The sequence below is a fragment of the Anomalospiza imberbis genome, chromosome 8 (assembly GCF_031753505.1).
Source record: "Anomalospiza imberbis isolate Cuckoo-Finch-1a 21T00152 chromosome 8, ASM3175350v1, whole genome shotgun sequence".
Classification (NCBI taxonomy): Eukaryota; Metazoa; Chordata; class Aves; order Passeriformes; family Viduidae; genus Anomalospiza; species Anomalospiza imberbis.
This window is the reverse complement of record NC_089688.1, coordinates 8,466,197-8,488,043: the sequence shown is the minus strand read 5'-3', so window position 1 is coordinate 8,488,043 and position 21,847 is coordinate 8,466,197. Positions and strand designations below refer to the sequence as shown.

The 21,847-nt window shown below is 43.7% G+C and overlaps 1 protein-coding gene and 1 long non-coding RNA gene across 18 annotated transcripts in view; one reads left to right on the top strand and one right to left on the bottom strand.

Annotated features, from left to right (window-relative positions):
- The window catches only part of GRID1 (glutamate ionotropic receptor delta type subunit 1), a 533,233-nt gene that overhangs the window by 41,810 nt on the left and 469,576 nt on the right, over positions 1-21,847 (top strand). For 10 of the 17 annotated variants that reach the window (XM_068197185.1, XM_068197182.1, XM_068197184.1 and 7 more), the window contains exon 3: positions 15,969-16,124. The exons of 5 other annotated variants lie outside the window; for them this stretch is intronic. In XM_068197185.1, the coding sequence (XP_068053286.1) occupies positions 15,969-16,124 (156 nt within the window). Of the gene's footprint in view, positions 1-13,420; positions 13,848-15,968; positions 16,125-21,847 lie in introns of those variants that run through there. 2 more of the 17 variants (XM_068197188.1, XM_068197190.1) reach the window with 2 other exon arrangements.
- LOC137477872 (uncharacterized) lies at positions 11,831-13,159 on the bottom strand. The gene is made up of 2 exons (XR_011001243.1): positions 12,992-13,159; positions 11,831-12,743 (listed from the first exon to the last, which is right to left on the bottom strand). It is a non-coding gene; the product is annotated as an uncharacterized lncRNA (long non-coding RNA).

The window sequence follows — 21,847 nt, the reverse complement described above, 5'->3', positions numbered from 1 at the left end:
GAACACGGATTTTCTTTTGCTAGAAGGGAGGGTGGTAATTGGCAATCAGGTATAGCACAAGCCTCAGTTGAAGTGAAAGAAATTGCTTTTAAAATAATAACAATGCCAGGTAGACAGAGATTGCTTATGGATGGTGTAACCAGCTTTGCAGGAGAAATGTCAAAAGATGGGTATGGGAGCATTTGGAATGTAGAAAAATCAATCTGAAAGGGTGTTACATAAAACCTGTGCCTTTTGTCACGATGGTGCCTTAAGACTATTATCCTGTATCCTGTGATTATGAGGTTCTTTCTGTTGTAAAATTGCTCTACCTTCTCTCATATAACTCCCTTAATGTTATTTACTGTCTTCTGTAGAAGGAAAGCAATGTGCTGCTTTTAGTCATGTAAGAAGTAATGAACTAAATCATGTTGTTAAAAGAAAATAGATCAACAACTCAAAAGTGTGCTTTGGAGCAGAGAAGGTATTACACAGGAAAAAACCCTCATTATTTCATACATCTCCTTCCATTGCACATTCAGAGCCTTTTCAGTTTATTTAAGGCCTTGTTGGCTCTATATCTATTAAGAGGTTTTGGTTTTGCATCAGCAGTTCCTAGTGATTCCTTGGCAAAGGTTAATCTCTCCCCAGATTACAGGCCATCTGAGACTTCCTCAGCTCTCAAGAAGGGACATGGTTCTTACCAGCATTTATTTTAGTTTGTGACATTCTGGGGTTGATATGTACACATAGAGAGTCATACTTATTTTGAATATTTCTTTATTTTATTCTAGAAAATACATGGTTTTCTGAGGAAAATTTCTTGCAAATATACAAACAGAAGCTTTTCTTTAAATTAGTTGTTTTGCGGTTTTTGTCAGCAGATAATGCCATGAAAGGAACAAAGCTGCTTCTTTGTCTTGATGAGGAGTGAGACCAGTAGCCTGATAATAGTTTTATTAATGACTATTCATCTGTTAGTCAAAATGCATAAAGAATGACCACAGAGCTGTGATTTGGACCTGTGGCCAGGAATGGCTTTTTATGGGCAAAGATTGAATTTACACTACAAATTTTTTGGTGCAGCCACTCTGCTGCCCTGAGAGCTGAGTTGGCTCCTCCAGGTCCCTCCTTCGAGCCAGAGGCTGTGCTGTGGCCATGGAGGACTGTGTAAATCCAGCCAGGGCCCTGGGGTTGGAAAAGGAGTCCAAAGCCTGGGCTATCCCTGGGATGAGCCCACACACTCAGTTCTTGTGCAGTCAACCAGTTTGCTGCCCTTGTCTATGAGTGTGATCATTAAATCATAAACAAAGGATTGATTTTGATATTCCTGGTGTGTTTTTAGGACAAGGAAATAAAGCTGGATTCTGTTCCAACTTATATATCCTTGTCAAAGTGCTAGAGGCAGTCATACTTTTTGCAAGGATTTTCTTGATAAGCTTTCCACTGGTGGGGAAAATGAAAAAGAGCTGGAGAGGTGAAAATCTGAGCTACTTAGATTGAGGCCATTTGGCTTTGTTTCCTCACCTATGCTTTATTGTCTCTTGAAATCCAAAACAGCATCCTGAGCTGCTGCCTGTGCTGCTTGCCGGGATGGTTTGTGAACTGCAGAGAAGTTGGTATTGGCTGTGGCCTTGTGCTGAAAGGGAGTTCACTCTCCCTTTAAACCCTCTTTCTCTAGCATTAATCCAAAGCAATTAATTCTTTTTCCTGTGAGCTAGAAAGCTTTTTCTTCTTGTCAGCTGATTTGGTTATCAGTAACTGTATTACTTTAGTGATCTGATTCTTTGAATGTATTGCTTTAATTGTAACTGTTCACTCAATTTTTTTCATTGCATTATTCCATCTTTAATTTAGTAGAACTGTACAGTCAATAAGCTTAGAACAACTATAGTTATTTAAATGGTTTTTTCTTGTTCAGCCTTGAAATCAAATCCATAATTGCACAGTTCAGATTTATTCCACTACATTGCAGCAAGATGAGCTCAAGGTTACAGAAACCAACAGATGAGAAATTTGCTTGCGTCTTGTTTTTGTTACGCCACCAGTGTTCAAGAGTCCCTTTTACACTCTGTCAGTATTCTGAATTTGTTTCTCCTCTATAAGCAATATAAAGTCTGATTGTGTGCTAATGGAAAATCGTTTGAGCTGCTGTGTTGCCACCTTCATCAACAGAAGGGTGTTTTCATCCTGTGCACACAAATTCAAATGATTCACCTAACTGCACAGAGTGAGAACTTCCGCTCAGCATTAAGAAGTCTAAACAGAAGAAATCATCCACTCTTCTTTTAAAATGCATCCTCTGAGGCCATATTAGTTAAAGCACAATCAAATACGGAGTCCAAGACTGATGGACTTGAATGGGCTGCTGCCACCGAGGGACAGAGGTGCTGTCAACCTGTGCCTGTGTACCTGGTTAGCAGGGGGTATGCAGGAACCACTCTCTTAAGCTCAGTGGGGAACAGGGTGGGCTCCAGTTTGTGCCTACCTAACACCGTTAGACAAATCCAGGGGTTTTTCTCCATCTAGTGGCAGCTGGCCCTGTGGTTGGTCTACAGAGCCAGACTCCAGAGAGTCTGGAGCCTGGAAACTTCTGAACTTGTGGTTTTTGTTAGTAGTGATCTAGATAAATATGAGTGTGTGATTGGTGACTGTGACTCTGAAGGACCTGAGAGATTTTTATCATTGCTCCTGTGGTTTTGTAATCAGGCAATGATGTGGCTGGGTGGGCAAAAAGAAAAGGAATGATGTTGCTGATAGAAGGCTTTGGCTTCTAGGGCCGGAAATGCTTCTGGTGAAAACAACACTGAGCCGAGATTATAATACAAAATTCATCTCAGGTTATGACACAAAATCCATGCATCCATATCCACTTTCACTTTGAACAGAGAAAAGGAAAATTCTACATTATTAACATATATCACGTATTGCAAAAATTTTGTTGAATTGTCTTGAGCATGCTGGACTGAAAAGAAAAACATGAGTAGGAAAAGATATCTTTTGAGTCAAGTATTGCACCTAGCAATTACATATGCTTGTCAGGTTAGGAAAACAAACTTATGAAGTTTGTATTCCTAAATGGAGGAGAGGTTAGATAACTGTGAATGGATGAGTTAACCCTGCACAAAGAAGCAGGGTTTTTCAGGGATATGTCTTGTTATAATTGTTCCTTTCTTTAATAGCTCTTCAGTGTGGAATTAGAGGGAGGTAAAGTTCACTAAGAGGTGTCTGTAATGTATTTATTAAGAGACTTCTTTTGTGTGTGTAAGGCAAAGTTGATCAGTAGCTAGTTTGAAGCTAGTCCAAGCTTTCAAAAGAAATGAAAGTAGGTGCCAAGAGTGGCAGGAGTAGAGGATTGACTGAAGCAAAACTGTCCAGCTGCTCTCCATAGTGTAGCAGTGCTGAGGGCATCTGCATTCTGCTGGGTGGTGTAAGGACCCCTGGCAGTGAAACAAGGAACTTGTGCAGAAGTGACCATTTCACTGTGGTGATGCCAGGCCACTCTGGTTTTCTTCTCTAGTTGCATGGAAAATTTGATTTTGCCCAATGCTGGGTGGGTGGTGGGGGGAGGAAGTAATTCTATTGTGTGGACTGTCCTAAATCAAAAGCAAAAGATTTTTGGGGTTCATGAGGACTATTGCGTTTGCTGCTGATTCTCCCGAGCCCCTTTCTGTAAGCCTGGTTAATTCAGTTGACACAGAAGAAGGTAGTAGAACAGTTGTGGCTTTTATTCCTTTATTTTGACTGGTTTGCACTTAATTAAGGGACATCCATGAATGCAAGCTGGCAAGAGATTCTTTGAGTAAACAAAGTGCTTTGAGTAAACAAAATGCATGGCAAGTGCTGCTATGCCACCTGTTTCTCCTAAATTATGGGAACTATGTGAAATCATTGAATAATGGATGCATCTTCACTTAGTATTTCTACTGGATTTCTTTAGATCCTGTCTGTAAATCTGCTGCTTGAGAGGGAAACCTATGTCTTAATAAGCCCAAGTAGGTGGTGAGGTCAAAGATCTCTGATCAAAACAGGAGAAGGGTAAAATATAATTTATCCATAATGGTAAGTCCATCAAAATGACTATTTGAGATAGTGTTCCAAACAAGGCTCAGAAACAGAATCTTTCTTTATTGTAACACATGACACAAAGATCACTCTGTACCTGTGATTTTTGTATTTTGGTGCTTGTAAGTCCTGAGGAGCTTGTGGTATGAAGGGGAAAGATGGGCAACTCTTGTGTTTTCACCATGTACTGTGTGAGGAAAAGGATGTTTAGCTACTTGGGCAACAGGTTTTGTGGATCTGCAGGTAGACCCGCACAGGTGATGGCATTGATGCACTTCCCTGTATCCCTGCAGGAGAAAGGCAGAAGTATGGTCCTTGTGCATTGTTACAAACAACCCACTTTGCAAACTGGGATTAAGCTGGCAAGCCAGTAAGATAGCTAGGAGGTTTTTACCAACTTGGGAAAACAAAAGGACTATCTGCAAAGAAATCTTGGAGAGGTATTTAAAGGTTATGTTTGGAATAGGGCAGGAACTACCCCTTGGAAACTGGTCAAGCAATGATATGGTGTTGATAAATCTGGAGGGCTGCTTGAGAGCATGAGAACTCTCTAAAGATTGCATACCCTCAAGTATGTAATTTAAAATGTAGGTGTAAGGATATATTTTGGGTTTGAGGTTGGTTGTTTTTTTCTCCTTGCCCCCTCACCCTGCATAATTTATTTAATGTTAAGTGTTCTTCCAAGAGTCCTTTGCTTACATGCTTGTGGACTCTTGCATGACTCAGAGCAGTACATAAAGAGTCTTCCTATATTTCCAGGGAACAGAAATCCCTACCTTACTATGCTCTGAAAGGTAAAATTCAATTTAATAAGTTTATCTCACTGGAAAACAAGCATATTTTTTTAGCTAGTGAAGAGAAAAAAGAAGATTTTACATCTTGAAAAAAATAATCTAAAGCATATTATAGTTGTGTAAGTGTGAAGTACTGAAAGCTTCTACTACTGATACCATACTGGTGTAAATCCTCAGTGCATGTTGAAGTCAGTAGCGTTATTCATAATTCTATTATATAGTCTCTGTAAAAAAAGGAGGGCTGCTGGGAAATGCAATTCAAAATTGGTCTTAAAGTGCTTATCTAAGGGTGGTATCCTGCCAGCATTTTAAAAATAAGAGTTGTAATCAATGCCATTGCTTAAGAATCAATGTTGCCTGGTTTAGTCATGTGTGATAATACAGCACTGCAGCAAACAAAGCTATTTCCACTGCAGACTTGCGTTCAGCTGGATAGCATGTAGCTGTAGTGAAATATATTGCTGTATAGTGCAGCACAGTTTGGACTGGGAGCAAGGTAAAAGTGTATTTAGTGATATTATGAAGACATTGGAGAACATGGGAACTTTAGAAACTATTGGTCAGTGAAGTTTCATTAGGGTGCAGTGATAGGGACTGTGATTCACGCAGTGCTGGATGCTTAAAGTGGTTCCTGTTTTTTATCCTCCCTGCCCTTTTCATAAACCCTTTACTGCAATATCTCCAAGTTTTCAGAAGATTGGAAAAAATGTTTGGGCTTTTTTATACTCTTTCTCAGAACTGTTGAGTCAAGTAAATGGAGTAATAGCTTTCAGTTCACTTTGAATAAGAATCAGTAAAGAGAAGTCATTATTTCCAGTGTTGTCAGGTATTGTGTACCTGCAACTAAAGTTTTCTGGACCTCTTGAACTAATTAGTACTTTTTCCGTAGCTTAAACTTCTACACTGTGGCAATACCAATGGTGCAGTGTGGAATGCTGCAAATTCAGGTGGTCCTGGGCTGCCTATTTTCACTGGCCACACTATAGACTCCTGCAAACGGATCTGTGATACACTTAGGTTTTCAGCCGAGGCTGTGTGAATGGCAAGGGAGAGGTGTTGAAGGGATAAGGCACCACTAAGATGTAGCTTATGTGACTCAAACCATTGCAAGGGTTGTGAATGCCTGTGTGTGCTCATAGAAATAGTTTCTTTTCAGGGAGCAGCATAAAATGTCAACAAAAAATCAACCTGATATAAACAAACTTCTTGACATGGGAAACCTGGGTTAGAAAGCTGTTCTTGCACACAAACACCTTCTACAGCCAAAAGTAGAAAGGAAGCAGTGTGCTTTTCATTTTTTCTTCTCTTCTCTCCCTCCTTCTCACCACAGGCCATATGGAAATATTTCAAGGTGTTTTTGACTTTTTTTTTCTCTTTCTCAAAAGAGGTGTATGTTCTTCCACTGCTCCTTTTCCAACACCTAGTCATCAGGACACCCCTTTCTCATGTGGGAGACCTAGTTCAAGTGCTTACTCTAGCAGAATAGATTACTTGAATGTAACTTAGAGGGGAGTATAACCAGCTTGTGGCTCTGGGTGTATTTGTCTCCAGAGCTTTTCTTATCCATCTCAATATAAGGTATTGTCCCCTATTTCACATAACCCTCCCCACCATGGTTAAAAAAGTGAAAGGAAAAGAAATCACTAGACATCTGAAAGTCCTGTCAATCAGGTCAGCAATGGAGCTTGGATACTGAAAATTTGCATCCAGACTCAGTTGAGTGGAATGGGTTAGTCTCAAGTAGCATAAAGAGCATTTTCAGTTTGAAATTATTTAAAATAAGACAAATTTTCCCCTAATCTCTAGGATCTACAAATCTGGAATTACTTAAAATTACTTGTTTGACCTGCCAAAAATAAACCTACTGTGTTACCCCTATACTTCCTAGAGAAGTGGACAGCTGACTGAGTGCAGGAACTGAGGAAAGGAACTTGATGTTCTTGTTCACTCTTAAATTAAGAACTGAATACAATGTTCATGCAACAGTCCACTCAATTAGTCATGAAATGAATCGGTGAATCGGTGGTGGGAATGGAGCCCAGGAATCATGGCCCCTCTGCTCCAGTGGCTGTACACTGCCTTTAAAAAAGTATCCCCTTATTTGAGTAGGATATTTAAGATATACCATGACACTTTGCCCTACTCTTTGGCTTGATTTTTTTCTTTCCTCTAAGGGACAAAAAATACAACAAGCAAAGGCTTTGGTAGAATAATTTTTTAAGTCGAGCATACAATGAGAGGCTGGTGTTTCTGCAAAAGAAAAATCTTCATTTCAACCCTTCCTGGAAACATGGGTATGAATTATGAACACCACTACAGGGAGTCTTTTCCCGAAGAGCACACAGATCCCTTTGAAAATACATTCTGTGTGTGACTGCCATTAATGCTAATGGGGTCACTGAGAATGCCAATTCTGCACCTCAAACTAATGGCTGCAGAAACACACTGGGAAACAAACAAATAAACAAACCCCACCCCAAACAAAAAAACCCAAGCTACAAAACTCCATGACACAGCATTGCAAGGCAAAAGAGAGGTGGCCTTACTTACTGGTAGAAATGGCCCACAGTGAGGCAGTCACTAAACATAATATGGTTTAGAATGGACTGCTGAGAAAGATCAGGGATTTTTTTTAAGGTAAAATTACTTTTCCCTTAGAGTACTTTCCATTGTGAGGCTTTCAGAGGACTCTGCATGCACAAACTGCATCAGCATTTAGTGATGGCAAAGGATTGAATTAGTGCAGTTGAAAAGGTCCCTATTCTTTGCCTGAGATGCAGAAAGGGCAGCGTTCAAGTTTCTGGCTTGTAGCAAAATATTTCTGCTTACATCACTTCTCGGTGGAGGTTGCAGTGAAGCAGGAACAAACACGAGATCAGTTACTGGGTCTTGGCTGGAGGGCAGAACTTTTAAAATGTACGTTTTCAGACTTTTCTGGTTCTCTGCTTCACCATGCAGCAGCATGTACTTTGCTGGTTTTGTTACTGTCTAGATGGGTAAAGTGCAAAGCAGCAGGAATGTGACTTCTCCAGAGTCTTCACCCAGCTGAGGTGAAAAGCAGGTTAAATTCTAGTGGCTTTCTTTTTCCTTTGTCTGGCATAACCACCCTCCAGCTTCAATTGGCTCTAACAAAGCAAGGATGTATTTTTATGGTCAGGTGCTGGGACGTTTTATAATGGTGGAAATACTAGGATATGTATTCACAGTGAAGTATCTGCAAAACATAGGTGTCATTCTTGGCCTATTACTACTTGTGAGATTGGTCAGTATGTATTTATGGAGGCTACACAAGAAATGACATTTGAGGCTTTTCCTGTTGTGATTTTCCCTTTGGGATGTGTCTGTCTCTTTGGGTTGCTGTGATGGCAGAGGACAGCTGTCCTAGCAATGCCTCATTATCTGTAATAGGCAGCTCATTGAACAGCTCATGAGACTGGACTGTGTGTACTATGTGCATGGATCAGTGAGGCATGCAAGATGTTTTTGAATGGAGTTCCCCTGGAGATGGTTTTATATTGGAGAATCTTGTAAATAGTTTTTTCCCTCAGATGAATGCCAGTAAAGTTAGTTCAGAGATTATCTTGATATGACTACTATTAAATTAGGAACAATTGACAAACACTTTTACTTGGAGAGCCTGTATTCTTACACAACTGTACTGTAACAAAGATGGCAACCATACCTACTTTGCTTCCTTTTTATTTTAATAAAAAAGGAAGGATCTCTGCTGAGGAAAACAAACTTACAGAGTTTAGCTTTGTCCAGTTAGTGTGCAGTGGGTATAATGACAAGGGACTTGATTAGAAATGAAGGAGAAAGGTGTTTTCTTTTAACTATGTACACTCCCATCCCTTACAAGTAATAACAAATAATTCTTTGGTCACCTGAGCATTAGAGTTCTAGTAAAACATATATCAATGATATTAAAATGTTGTGAATAAAGAGATTCCTTTTCTTCTGAATCAAAGTATTAACTAAATACAAATGCCAAGATAGAGATTACGTTTACCAACACTGATACAATTTGCCTTGTACTACATTAGGAGAGCATTTATGCAACTACAAAAATGTGGGAGGCTGGAAAGGCCTATCGAGACCCTTGTCAATTGTAAAAAAATGCCCAATAAAGAAAAATAGGGTGTGAAAAGTCACATTGAAAGAGAGGAGTAGGGAAGTATTTATGAATCTTATCAAGATGCAACAGGTATTGCAGTGATGAAGTTAACCAAACATAAGTATAAATTCAGTCACATCTAGGCTGTGTGTACTCTGCTGAATTAAATCAGGTAAAAAATAAGGAAATAACAGTGCTTTGCCTTCTTTATGGCATCTTAAATGGCATGTCAATCCAGATAAAATGTTGACTGTAGCAAAATTTCAGCTTGTTAGTAGGCACACAACCAATTAATCAAGAATTTTAAGTGTCCTGCAAAGAACTCTATAATTCAGCAGCCACTTCTTGTAGACTAGTCCATTTACTCCTGCAAGATTATCATACTATGCTATCAACCAAGAAAAGAGAAAAGGTGGTTTCAATAAGGTAAAGGAAGCTTCAATAAAGCAATGGAAACCTTGGGCTGTCACCACAGGAAAATGACAAATTGAATTTTTTAACATAAGCATCCTCAAACTTTGGAATTCAGTTAAGCTTGAGATTTTGCATTACTGTTTCTGAGGAGAAGCACAGCTGTTGAATTTCATGGCATTTTAGGATAAGAAATGTTACTTTTTTGGGGGTGTGTTAACAGTAGAGGTGTTGGCTATTGGGGAAGGAAGGGAGATTGTTACCATGTGTATTAGGATATTTTGGGAGTATTTTGTTTTCATTCTTCCAACTCCATAGACTGAACAGCTAACAACTGGAGGTATTAGCTGCATATTTACACCTGTTTAACTGATACAGAGGAGGAGTTCCATTTGCTTTCAGAAGGAAAAAAATAATTGCTACATGTACACAGATAGATATATACACAATTTTACATGGGGAATCCTCAGTTTAGCTAGAGTAAATGGGTGAAACTTGGGAGAAGAAACGCTGAATCTTAAAGTCCTCCATTTTTTTTCTGAAAATAGGCTATGATAAAAGTCTCAATGTAATGGTCTTCCAGAGCTCCTGCTTATGAAGCAGTTTTATAAATGTGAGGTGCTTTCCAGATCCAGGCATATCCTGCAGCCATGGGTCTGATGATGTCTTTCAAAGTGTGCCTCATTCTTGTTATGGCAGCATAGAGGAACAGAGCCCTGGGCACAAGGCTCTGAGTGTGTCACTGCACAAGCCTTTCAGTTCACCTCTCTAGGATGTTCTACATTTCTAATTGCAATGCAGTTTTTGGAGAGTTACTCCAGCCATCCTCTTGTCATAGTAAAAACCATTTGGTACAGGTTTGATACTTTGTTCATTCAGACAAAAGAAATGAGCACAGCAATAATTTGGGATAGGTCAGCTCAAAATCACCACAGTGGTTTGCAAAGGTGGTAAGAGCTGTCTGAGACGTGCACAGAATCACTTCTGTTGCCACAGAGTAGAACTGCGACTACATGGCTGTCACTTGAGTTGGGTTTATACCTCACATATTTCTGTTGAGATGCCATTCTTTTGTGGGCACTGTAAATCCAGTGGCACCTTGTGGAATAATGTGTCGTGAGTTGTCGCCTACAAAATAATGATGGAATATCACAGCGGCTTGGAGCATTCTTAGTATGCAGAATGTTGGCAAAGGGATTGGCCTTTTAGTGCTGATTGCTGCACCTAAACAATGTACACAAACTGCAAAGTGTCAGCGCTCCCCCAGTTAAAAACGAGGAATGGCAGGGTTGAAAGGAGTGCTCTCATTTGTACTGGGCTTAGAAATGTAGCATTGATAGCTTGTTTGGAGGGAGGGGAAATCATAGGAGAAGTAATTGTTACCAAAAACATAATCCAAGCCAAAGTTTTTGGGATCTTTTTTTCTTTGTTAAAAAAAAAAACAAACTAGGAGAGGAGAAAGGAAGAAAAATGCAGATAATGTGAAAGAAAAGGTAATGGAACCTGAATTAAAACCAGACACAATGAAGTTTTCATGTGGCAACTTTTCATCTTGCAGAGATGCTACTGAAATTGCAATTATCTTTGTTGTGGTGGATCCATTTAGGTCTCATTGGACTTTGCATGTTACCTATCAGATTTTATAGTATTTGAGACTTATTCTGTGCATTTTTCTAGTTTGTTTTTGTCTTCTGACTGTATCCTTCTGTCTGTTTTTTGGGCCTATTTCAGTTGGTCTGTTTTACTGTATTCTGGTCTCTTGCTTTTCCCCTCTCCCTCCCTTGGCTGGGACTGGATCCTTTCCTGCACTCAGAGCATTTGCTCTTGGAATTCACAGGGAATTTTGTAACTTGTCCAATTCACTGGGTTTAGAGTTTTAATATTTTATATTACTATTTTTCTACTACTAAAATAGCATCCAGAGGCATCCTAGCTGAGGTCAAGACCTCACTGTACAAACTAAAGTAGGAGGCAAACCTGCTTCCAAGTGCTTGGAATGCAACTGACTGGTGTTTGGGTGCCTGCATAAATCGTAGGATTAATAGCTGCATATTTCTATAGGTTTTAGGCTAGGATGCCAAAACACTTCTCAAACACAAATAAATTTAGCCTCTTTTCCTCTATGAAAGTCAGAGACTTGGTTCTGCAGTAACACTTTCCCCCTCTCTAATTCCCACACATGTACTTGTTACTGACATATATATGACTCTGGTCAATATAGGTGCTTAACTTTTTAAAGAGCCTATGTAAGTCACTAAGTGCATATTGATTTGAAGCAAATGTAAATTAGAATTAATTTTGACTTGCTAACGTAGTCAAATAAGGAACATTTCTATTGATCTCTGTCCCAGAAGCCAATTATCTGGATTAAGTGTTTTTATTACGTGAAATGCAGAGTATAGTATATATCATTCTGCATTGATCATTGTGAAATTGCATATTTAAGACAAGGACTGTAAGTAAGAGTAGTTAACAAGTGATTTATTTTTAAAAAGCATATCTTGTTTTATTTACCCCCTGTTCTTCCCTGTTCGAATGCTGTGCTTGTAACTATTGCTGAATAGGAGGCTGTTGATGCGTATGGATCAAGAGGGATTCTTGTTCATATAATTTCCATTTCAGGTTCCTTCCCTTTCACTCTGCTCCATCTATACTGTGTGTTCCCTCTCCCTTCTGCCTTCCCAACCCCCTTATCTATATTTCCTACTCCTTGGTGTTGAGCAGTTCTTGCCGTACTGTGCTAAGCATGAAAAAAATGTTTTCTACATTGAATGCATACATTGCAGCGATCTCTCCTGCAAGCAAGCACTGCTCAGCATCAGGAGCGTTTACTAGCGCACGTACAGGTAGGTGATGGTTATAAAAAGTGTGCTGAATACACATGACAGGGATGCTGTAGGCAGTGCCAGGGGTACGGGCGCCTCCGGCCCCTTTGCGGCCACTCTGCCGGGGCTCAGCAGGCGGCGGGGGCCGCTCCTTCCCCGCCGAGCCCCCGGCTCGCCGGTGCCATCTCGGGAGCAGGATGCGGCCACGGCGCGCTGTTACCAGGCTTGCGCTTGCAAGACGGGCGCCTCCAGGAATCGCTCTTCCTCCCGTTATCCAAAGAATGACATTATCTGTATGTATCACTATAGCGGTCCGTGCCTCAGCCCCGCAGCAACTTAATAATCTTGGTAACATCCTGCTCTCAACTCATTTTCTTGGCAGTAGTTTTAATTACGTTTCGGGCTCCTGAATGAATTTGTTTTCTCTGGATCCTCGGTATATTGAGACGCTTGTCACGTTTGGGTGCCTGCAATCACTGATGCGTTTGTTTTAGGGAATGAATTAGTCTTCTGAGCCTGAGCATGTCCAATTTATGAACTAGATTTCATTGAAAGCTAGAACAAAACAAAACAAGAAAAGGTTCTGTTGTACCACTTTTCTTCCCCACCACCTCTTCCCCAGCGCGAGGATAAAAACCTCGCATTTCCGTTTCTCTCCTCAAACACGGATCATGTCCCGGGCTCGAGCGTGTGGAAGGAGGAAGGGGCATTCCCTCCACCTCCCGCTTCGGCGCGTTGCCCCGCGCCACCCCCCGTCGCTGAAGTTAGAGGAGCTGGCAGCGGGCACAGCCCCGCGTCCTTACCTGCGGGGGCGTCCCGCGGTGCCGGGCCGGGCGGGAGCTGCGGGAGGCCACGCAGCGCTGGGCACTCTCCGGGCAGCGGTTACGGCCCCGCGGAACAGCCTGCGCCCGGCAACCGCGGGAGTAGCCCACCCGCCTCGCATCCCTGCGCTTGGAGCATCCGTCCCCTACCCCTTTGCCTCGGGGTGCCATACATTATATATAAAGATATATATACATATATATATATATGTAATTCTGGCTCTATCTAAATCTGCTCCATCGCGGCCAGCTGCCCTGCTGCGGCCCCGGCTCGGCGCTCCCCGCAGCGCTGCGCGCTCGCCCTGGCGCGGCCCGTGCGCCCCGCTGCCCGCCCGCCGCGCCGTGCCCCGGCGGCACCGAGCGCCGAGGCTCCGCAGTCACGTGGCGCGGGGGGCGGGCGGCGGCGGCGGGGGGGCCGCTCCGCAGTTCGCGGTCTGCCGGCGCCCCGGCACACACCGAGCGCTGGAGGCTCCGCCGCGCCGCCTGCCAACCCGGGATATACCTCCGTGATTTTCTAGCCCCGGTTTTATTTTTTGGGTTTTTTTTTTTTTTTTTTCTTCCCCATCACCCGTTATCCTCATTCTTGGATAATTCTTGGGGTGCTGGGGTATTTTGGGATTTTTTTTCTAAGAGGGGGGTGTCTGGGCATCTTCCCCCGGCGCCCGCTGCCTTGCTTCACCTGCCCTTGCGCCTTTTTTTTTTTCTTTCCCCCTGTCTCTCCACCAAACCCGGGCTGATGTGCTGTGCGAGAGGCTGGAAATGGAAGTGTTGATGCTCTGGCTTTTCCCCTGGATATTTCAGTGCGTTTCGGTGCGGGCGGACTCCATCATCCACATTGGTAAGAGAGGGAGAGGGGGGGGTGTTGGAGAGGGACGCGGTAGATAAATAAATATATAAAGGAAGCGTCTCGTTTAGCCGCGATAATGTCACGGGCAGCGGTGGATCCCAACTCCGCGGAGAGACAGGAGGACAGATGGGAGGAAGGCAGCTGTATTCTGCCCCCGGTTGTAAAGTTAGGGCCGAAATGCCGCCTGCGCGCCGGGCAGGGGACCCGCCGGGGCCGTCGCTGCGGTCTCCCATGTGGCTGGGGAGTCTGTGCTTGGACCTGTTTGCGTGGAAAGGCTTTCTTCTCCCCCACCCCCCGCCTCCTCGCCACCGAAAACAAACAACCGCCCCCATCACCCGAGCAGGAGAGAGGCATAATCTGAACGTGCTCGCAGGGAAAACTTTCGGGGAGATAATCCCCTGGTTTCCACCCCCTGCCGTAGCAGGTGTCAGCCAAGCCGGAATGCGGGGGGCAGAGGGGGGAACTTGGCCGGGAAAGGGTTAGAATGGAGAGCTTTGCAGCGGCTCTGTGTGAGTGTGTGCGCGTGTGTGTGTCTATGCGCGCAACTGTTGTGGTTTGAATAAGATCTCATTAAAACCCCTGGGCAACAAGAAAGCTGGATCAGTAGGAGGAAGAGAGGGATGAATAAGAGGCAAAGGAAAAGCTGATGTGAACTTTTATGGCTTCTGGGAGCAAGGCACGGTGATGTCCGCGGGAAGCCTGGCAAGCAAAAGCGAGGCTCTGCAGTCACCTTTTGGCTGGTGTTGAAAGGTACCAGCAGGAACGAAAATTAGGATGTTTAGGGGCGGAGAGGGGGGAGAGAATCACTTGTGGAGGATGATAGAAGAGGAAACGGGAGTATGTCCGGGAAATGAAAAGCCGTAATTCCCACCAGCCTTTCGAGGAGGATGGGAGATCAGAAAAAGGAGGGGGCCGGCGTAGGAGCCATCCTGGCGAAGGGAGGCTCCACGGAAACGGGAAGAAAGTCCCGTGTCAGGGAAGGGGAGAAGGGGACCAGCCCTCTAACAAGTTTCCCGGCACGGACAGCTCCGGGGCCGTGGGAAGGAGGCTCCGGTCGTCGCCGCTCGCCTCCGGAGCCTGGGGGCGCAGCCAAGGCAGACAGCATTGCGGAGCCATTAAGGAGACGGGGTCAGCCCTGACCGCAGCGGGGGACTCCGGCCCAGGGGCAGTCCCCAGGGCAGGGCAGACCCTCGCGGCCCCGGAGCCAGCCCCCGCGGGGAGGAAGGGAGGCGGCGGGGCCGCCTTGGGGAAGAGCCGGGGTAGAAGGGTGGGTGAAGGAGCTTCCGCGGGTCTCGTTCTCGGCCCCGCTTCTCTTGCGCGTGGACCGTGTCACCTCGGCTTCTCCCCGCACGAACTTCAGCCCGAGCGCTGTTTGCTAACTAAGTGCTGGTAAAAAGAGCGGTCCGCTGGGCAGGGGCGGGGAGCTGCTGTGTGCAGAGCTGTGATGCACCCGGGCAGTGGACGGAGGCTCAAGCCACAGGCACACACGGTGTGAATCAGCAGGACTTTTCCAGGCTGGGGAATAATGCTTTTTGCTTGTTTTGTTGCCAGCTCTAAAGATCTCTCAGCGCCGCGTTGAGCAGGGCAGTAAGCCTGGCGTGGGCACACACACGCTCCGCGGAGAGGGATTTTATGTAACACATATCGCCAGATGTTTTCACGTTAACTGCATAAACAGGACAGTGAAATTAAAGCTTCCAGGTTACTGGACACAAATCCCGGCTTCACGCTCATGTGTACTTCTAAGCCTCAATAAAACCGTGGCCCGAAAGGCGGCATCCCAGGGAGAGGCAAGCAGCGAGCAAAAAGTTGGTGGAGTTTCCAAACCTGCTCCCTTTCCCGTCACTGGCGAAGCAAGTCCATCACCCCGCCGTGCCTCTGGTACAGGGCTCCGTAAGTGCCGGTGGAGCAGAAGTGACCGGGAGGAGCCCTGCGCTGCCCCGTGCCCGTGCCCAGGCTGCCCACGTGTGTGGCCCAGCCCCACAGGCGCCCCGTGCCCGCGGAGCTGTCCCACCCGGTGCCGTGCGAGCCGGCTTGAGCCCTGCACGGCCCAGAGGTGAGTGGGGGTCCTGGCCGAGCCCTCCTTACCCTCTGCCGCCTTCCTCCCTTCAGGTGCCATTTTCGAAGGCAATGCTGCCAAGGACGACGAGGTGTTCAAGCAGGCGGTGTCGGATCTGAACCTCAATGACGACATCCTCCAGAGCGAGAAAATCACTTACTCCATCAAGCTCATAGAGGCCAACAACCCCTTCCATGCGGTGCAGGAAGGTGAGCGCCTCGGGCGGCACCCACGGCACGGGACGGTTGGGTACATGAACGGGACGGGGCTGAGGCAGGATCGTCCCGTCCCATCGGCGGGGAGGGAGCACCGGTGACAGCCCGGACCTGTCCTGGCGCTTGGCTGGAAACTTTTCTTCGGTCGGGGGTTGGCGCTGTCTTACAAGGAAAAGGGAGGGACGGCGCGGTGCGGCGGTGGCGGCGCCGTGCCCAGCCCAGCCGGGCCCGGCCGTGCGCGCAGGGCTGCCCGGGCCGGGGAGGCAGCCGCGCTGCGCTGGGACGGCCGGGCAGGGCAGGGCAGCGGAGGGCAAGGGGGCTCCACAGCGCTCCTGGCTCCGCCAGTGCGGAGGGCAGGCCGGGCCACGTCGCACCGCTGCCTTCGTGCCACCAGCAGGGCCACGCGTGGACGCGGAGGGACAGGGTTTGGGAAGGGTCCCGCCCGCAGGGAGGGAGGCGGTGATGCGGCACAGAGGGGCCGGGCAGGGGGTTTCACTCTGGCCGGAGCGGCCGCGGAAGGTGCGGGCACCAGCCGGTACCTGTCCCCGAGCATCCAGGGATGCAGGGCCGGGGCTGCAGCATGAACGTGGAGCTCCCTCGGGGGGCCGGGCAGGGGGTGAGGGAGGCGGCTGAAAGCCTTCCCAGAGTTTGCAAGACCTGAAAAGTAGCTTCGTTAGTAAACCATTCCAATTCGATTTTTTTTTTTTTTTTGCAAAAGGGAAATTTAAATTAATCAGCTTGCCTTTACAAATAAGACTTTAAACAGATATTATTTGTGATTTAATGAAGCGAAGGTTAATTATGGCCTAGGTTATTTAAGAAGCTGTGTTTTTCAGTAGTAATTATTCTAGAAACAGAAAGCTATTTATATACCCAGACTAGAATATTTTAAAAAATGATTCATCACCAGCCTTACCCTTAGTTTTACAGAGCACAGCGGATCTTTCCTGGTATGAAAATTTGCATTAATCCATATGTATTTATGTCTAAGTTGTGTACATGTAAATTATGGCTACAGAATTATACCAAATGTTAAATTTCATGAACTCTGAACAATTTCTTCTGCTCGCTCTTTTCCTCAGAGTAGGTACTAGTTAATATTATCAGGAGAAACAGCAATATAGATATTTTCAAGGGCCTCATCCCATTGACAGTAAGATTGCTTCAGCTGCTCTGAAAACTTAGCAAGGTAATATGAAAAAATTATGAAAATGGGAAGAAGAGAACTTGAAAACAAAACTCCACCCACATATTCAGACACCAGAGGAAACCAAAAATCTCTAAATACTGATGGGTTGATTTATTGGCAAAGAATAACTGAACAATTGGATCTTCTTACATTTGCAAAAACTCAGTGTCCTATATTGGAGCTTATTCATATTCATGGAAGTGACAGTAGTTGGCTGGCTGAACAATAGCTTTCTACAATGTCTCTTCTCAGAAGTAAAACTGTATGAAACCATTTTGAATGCCCAGCAAACTGAGCTGGCAGTCTGGCGGATGGGGTCCCTTTGCTTAGTTTTGTTAAAAGCAGGAAAGCATGACCTAGTGGAGGATTCTTCTTGGTCTAGTAATACTTATTTAAAATCGAGTTATTTGCTAACATCAAAGATTGGGGTTGCATTTATGAAGACTACTATGAAAATAAGTTCTCTCTGTTGAATTTCTATGCTGTATCCACAGAAAAAAGCCTGGTCAGATTTTCAGCCATTTTGTTACAGGAGTTTTGTGCTACCTGATTATATGTAAATAAAAATGTTTTCTACTGTCCCTTCCAAGGTGCTCTTTCAGGGCTCATTGATATCCCTTCCAAGATGCTTTTTCACTGCCCATTGCAGTTTGAATTGCTCTTTGATGAACTGATACCATGCTGGAGAATTAAGGAAGTGGTTGATGATTCTTCACAATTCCAAAAAGAACTTGTTCTCTATCACTGCTTCATTAAGGCACATCAAGGTGTTTTCTTTTGGGAGGACTGAATGATCCTTTCTGCAAATAAAAGCTTACCATAATCGGAGGCCTAAGAAGAGTGTCGGACTTTGCTCAGTTTCCTGGCTTGCTTTGTTAGTTCAGGTCAGATTTTTTTTTTTTTTAAATTTAAAATTTAATTTCCTACCTTTGAAACTGTCATCCATGTGGACAGAATAATCTAGGGGATGTACAAGTTGCTGGTCTATTCCTACTGAGCAGTGTCTCATTGCCCAGTGTTACTTGATGTTGTTCTGACTATTCAAAATCTCATTTTATCTCACTGTATGGATGACCTGCTCATTTTGGTAAAAACTGCATGTAGTAGTCAGAACAACCTGGAGCAAATCCACTGCCCAGACTGCTCACAGAATCTTGCTGCCACTACATCAAACACCCTGTCATCCACATTACTCTTCTGCAGCATCTTTCCAAGCAATGGCATGGAAATCAATGTTGCAAGCCTAAGCTTCAAAGGGATGGAACTTTTTTTACATGTGAAAACCAATTTGGAATAAAAATAGACCATTGTCTATCATCACCAGAATAGTTCACGCAAGGAAACCAATCAAATACTGTTTTTATTTGAAGTGTCTTTTGCACAGTTTTGTAAGATGACATTGTAAATTATCCTTAAGTCCTTTCAAAAGAGAACTTCAAAGAGGGACCTTCATTTCAATGATGTTGTCCTGGTAGAATTACAGAAAGTCATCATTCCATGTAACAATGTCTACTACACAATGATGAAACTTTAATTACTGACAGAGGTAGTTCTAGCATGTGTTTGTCCTGGCATTTACTGTGCAGTTATAGAACTTCTGCACGGGTAGGAAGCACAGAAGAGTAGCACCAGCAGGGTTTTCTTGGAGGAGCAATGCATTCACAGAACTAAAGGCCAAACAAAAGATACCTTGCTTTTCATACAGAGTAGTTTTCAGTGCTGGGATGTGCTGAGAAGTATAGCTAGATTTTGGGAAAAAATAAAAAAAAACTCTAGGGACTTTGCTATAGTGAGATAAGGGAGCTATAGTGATAGTCTCTGGTGACAGAAATAATTAAATAAAATTCAGAGATACTTTTTCTCCAAAGACTTGGTGGCCACTCATGTTAACAGTTGTGACAGGTACCAGAGAACTGCAATTAACAAAAAGAATAAATTTTGTTTCCTTCTTTGTCTTTCATTTCAATGTATATTGTATAAACAAGATTCTGTTGTGCCAATAAGTAACGAGATTGTTTTGGTCCCATCAAACTCATTCTATAACAAAGTGGAGTAAATGGGTGCAAGGAACTCCAGTGGCAAGGGATGAAACAGTAAAGAATGAACAGACCCTGGTGTATGCATAAAATAAGCCTGTTTTGTCTAGCCTTGCAAGCAGTTGTTGCATTTGATATGATATTGCTTTTATATATATGGCAATTACTTGAGGGAAAAATTGTTTTCTCACTGACTGTTATGGGAGGAAATATACATGGGGAATCATTGTTCTTTTCATATGATTTAGAGAAATAAGCTCAAACCACAAACGTCAAGTTAAACTAGATTGTCGCTTCCAAAAGAGTTATGTGCTCAGTTTCAGTTAAGTGGTTGCAGTGTGAGCTTGTTTTTGTGTGGTGTGTATTTAAACTAGTACTGTAGTAACCTTTTTGTGATTCAAGGATTCAAATAATCTCAAAGCTACTTTTTAAGCATTCAGTTCAAATTGAGATTTCTGAGCCTGTCACTGGTGCTCAGAAGGGACTGTGTGCATGATGTACGGGTGGCAAAGTTTTGTGGATGGGCTTGAAAATGTGATGGCATCTTTAAACAAAAAAAAAAAAAACAAAAAAAAAAAAAAAACAAAACAAAACAAAAAACCCCCCAAAAAAACTCACCTGCAAGTTTTTAAAATGTTGCTTTCAAAGGGGGCATAGTTAGCTGTAGGTCAAAACTATGACATGAGAAAGCTAATACTTGCTGTTTGTAGTGCCCTTAGGAGAAGGGATCCAGAGGAGCCTTTTACTCAGAAGCTGCAAAACTTTAAACCCCTTTTTCTCAGTGGATGATGCTTACACATCTATGGAGCTTTCCTGGAGCTCAAACTTGCTGTTCTCTCTGCACAGCAATTTCAAATGAATTGTTTCTAATTTGAGAGGCCTTGTATGTGTGCTTGTTGATGTTAAAATGCTGTCAGTTCTGGAAACCAGAACAAATTTGGAAAATCAGAATGTGATTTGAGAGCAAGAATGGTGTTCCATAAATGGGTTTATTGTCAGTCCCATACACACTGCTGTGGTTTCAGAGCAACTCAGAGCTGCTGAATTTTTGGGTGTCTGTGTTGTATACCATTGAGTGAATGTGATCTGTTGTCATAGTCTGTAGCACTCGGTAATGATATGTACTTGACATAAAATAGAATAGACAGAATAGACTACTGGAAGTGACCTACAACAATATCTAGTCCAGCTGCCTGAATAATTCAGCCTGACCAAAAGTTCAAGTGTGTTGTTAAGAGCAATGTCCAAATGCCTCAACCATTGACAGGCTTGTAGCATTAAGCACCTCTCTGGAAAGGCTGTTCCAATGTCCGACCACCCTTGCAGTAAGGAAGTGCTTCCTCATGTCCAGTCTAAACCTCCCGTGGCACAGCTTTGAGCCATTCCCACACCTCCCACCACTGGATCTCAGGGAGATAGATCAGCACATGGCTCTTGATCTATCTTGTGTCATCACATATATTTAATGTTACAACCAAAGTTGCTTTCTACAGTTTTATTTGTTGAGAAGGTGTAAGCTGATCAAATACGATGAAATACAGATCTGGAGAACCAGACTCAGCAGCTTCATTGCGATTTACATTTATTCCTGAAATATTGCATGTACAAATTACTAGGGCTTTTTATTATAATTATTATTATTATTCTTTTTAATTTTTAAAAATTTGTTATAAAAAATTACCCCAAAAACCAAAACTTTATTGATTTGACTGCACTGGCTTGGGGAACTGGGTCCATAGGTAGAACCTATTGGCTGTACCTAGACTTTTTAAGTAAAGCATTAAAAAAAAAGATCTCATCTGCCAGAATTGCAAAGGATTGGTTTATATCGATGTACTGTCAGTTTTTCTTCAGTGTTTTCTCTTGAGTCTTTCACTGTCAAATGACTTTACCTTTGTCTGCTCTTCTTCCATGCTTGAACACAGATTTCACACTGTTTTCATTGAGGTGCAAGGTCTTGTTTGGATGTTTTGACAGGTGCACTCCTAATTCTCTGTAAAGCACATAATGTAACATACTTTTTTTTCCTCAGTTTAATACCAACTTTCAACAGTTTTTAAAAGCCAACCAGGAAGTGTAGGTAGGGGTTCCCACCAGAGGTCAGAGATGCCTTGCTGTGCAATGACATGTTTTTTTCTGCTGGTTCTCTGCATTTAAAAGCTGTTGCTCAGTGGGGTGAATGGGTTTAACAGTTTTACCTCCCTGGGCCCTCTGAGGTCAGAGCATGATTTGTTAAGGACTGCCACAGTGAAGACATCTGTGACACTGTCATCTCATTGTGCTTGTGTTTTTATGCTCTACAGTTGTATGTCTTGGTATATTATAAACAAGAGTGTTTTCAGAGCTAATGAAAACAGCAAATTAAAATGTCCATCTCCTGGTATTCTTGTGCTTTTGTTATGTTGAAAGCAGGGGTGTACAGTAGGAAGGAAAGGAGTTGATTGCCCATGAGGGAGTCCCTTTGGTGCTGAGGATGAAGGCAGGCTACAGTC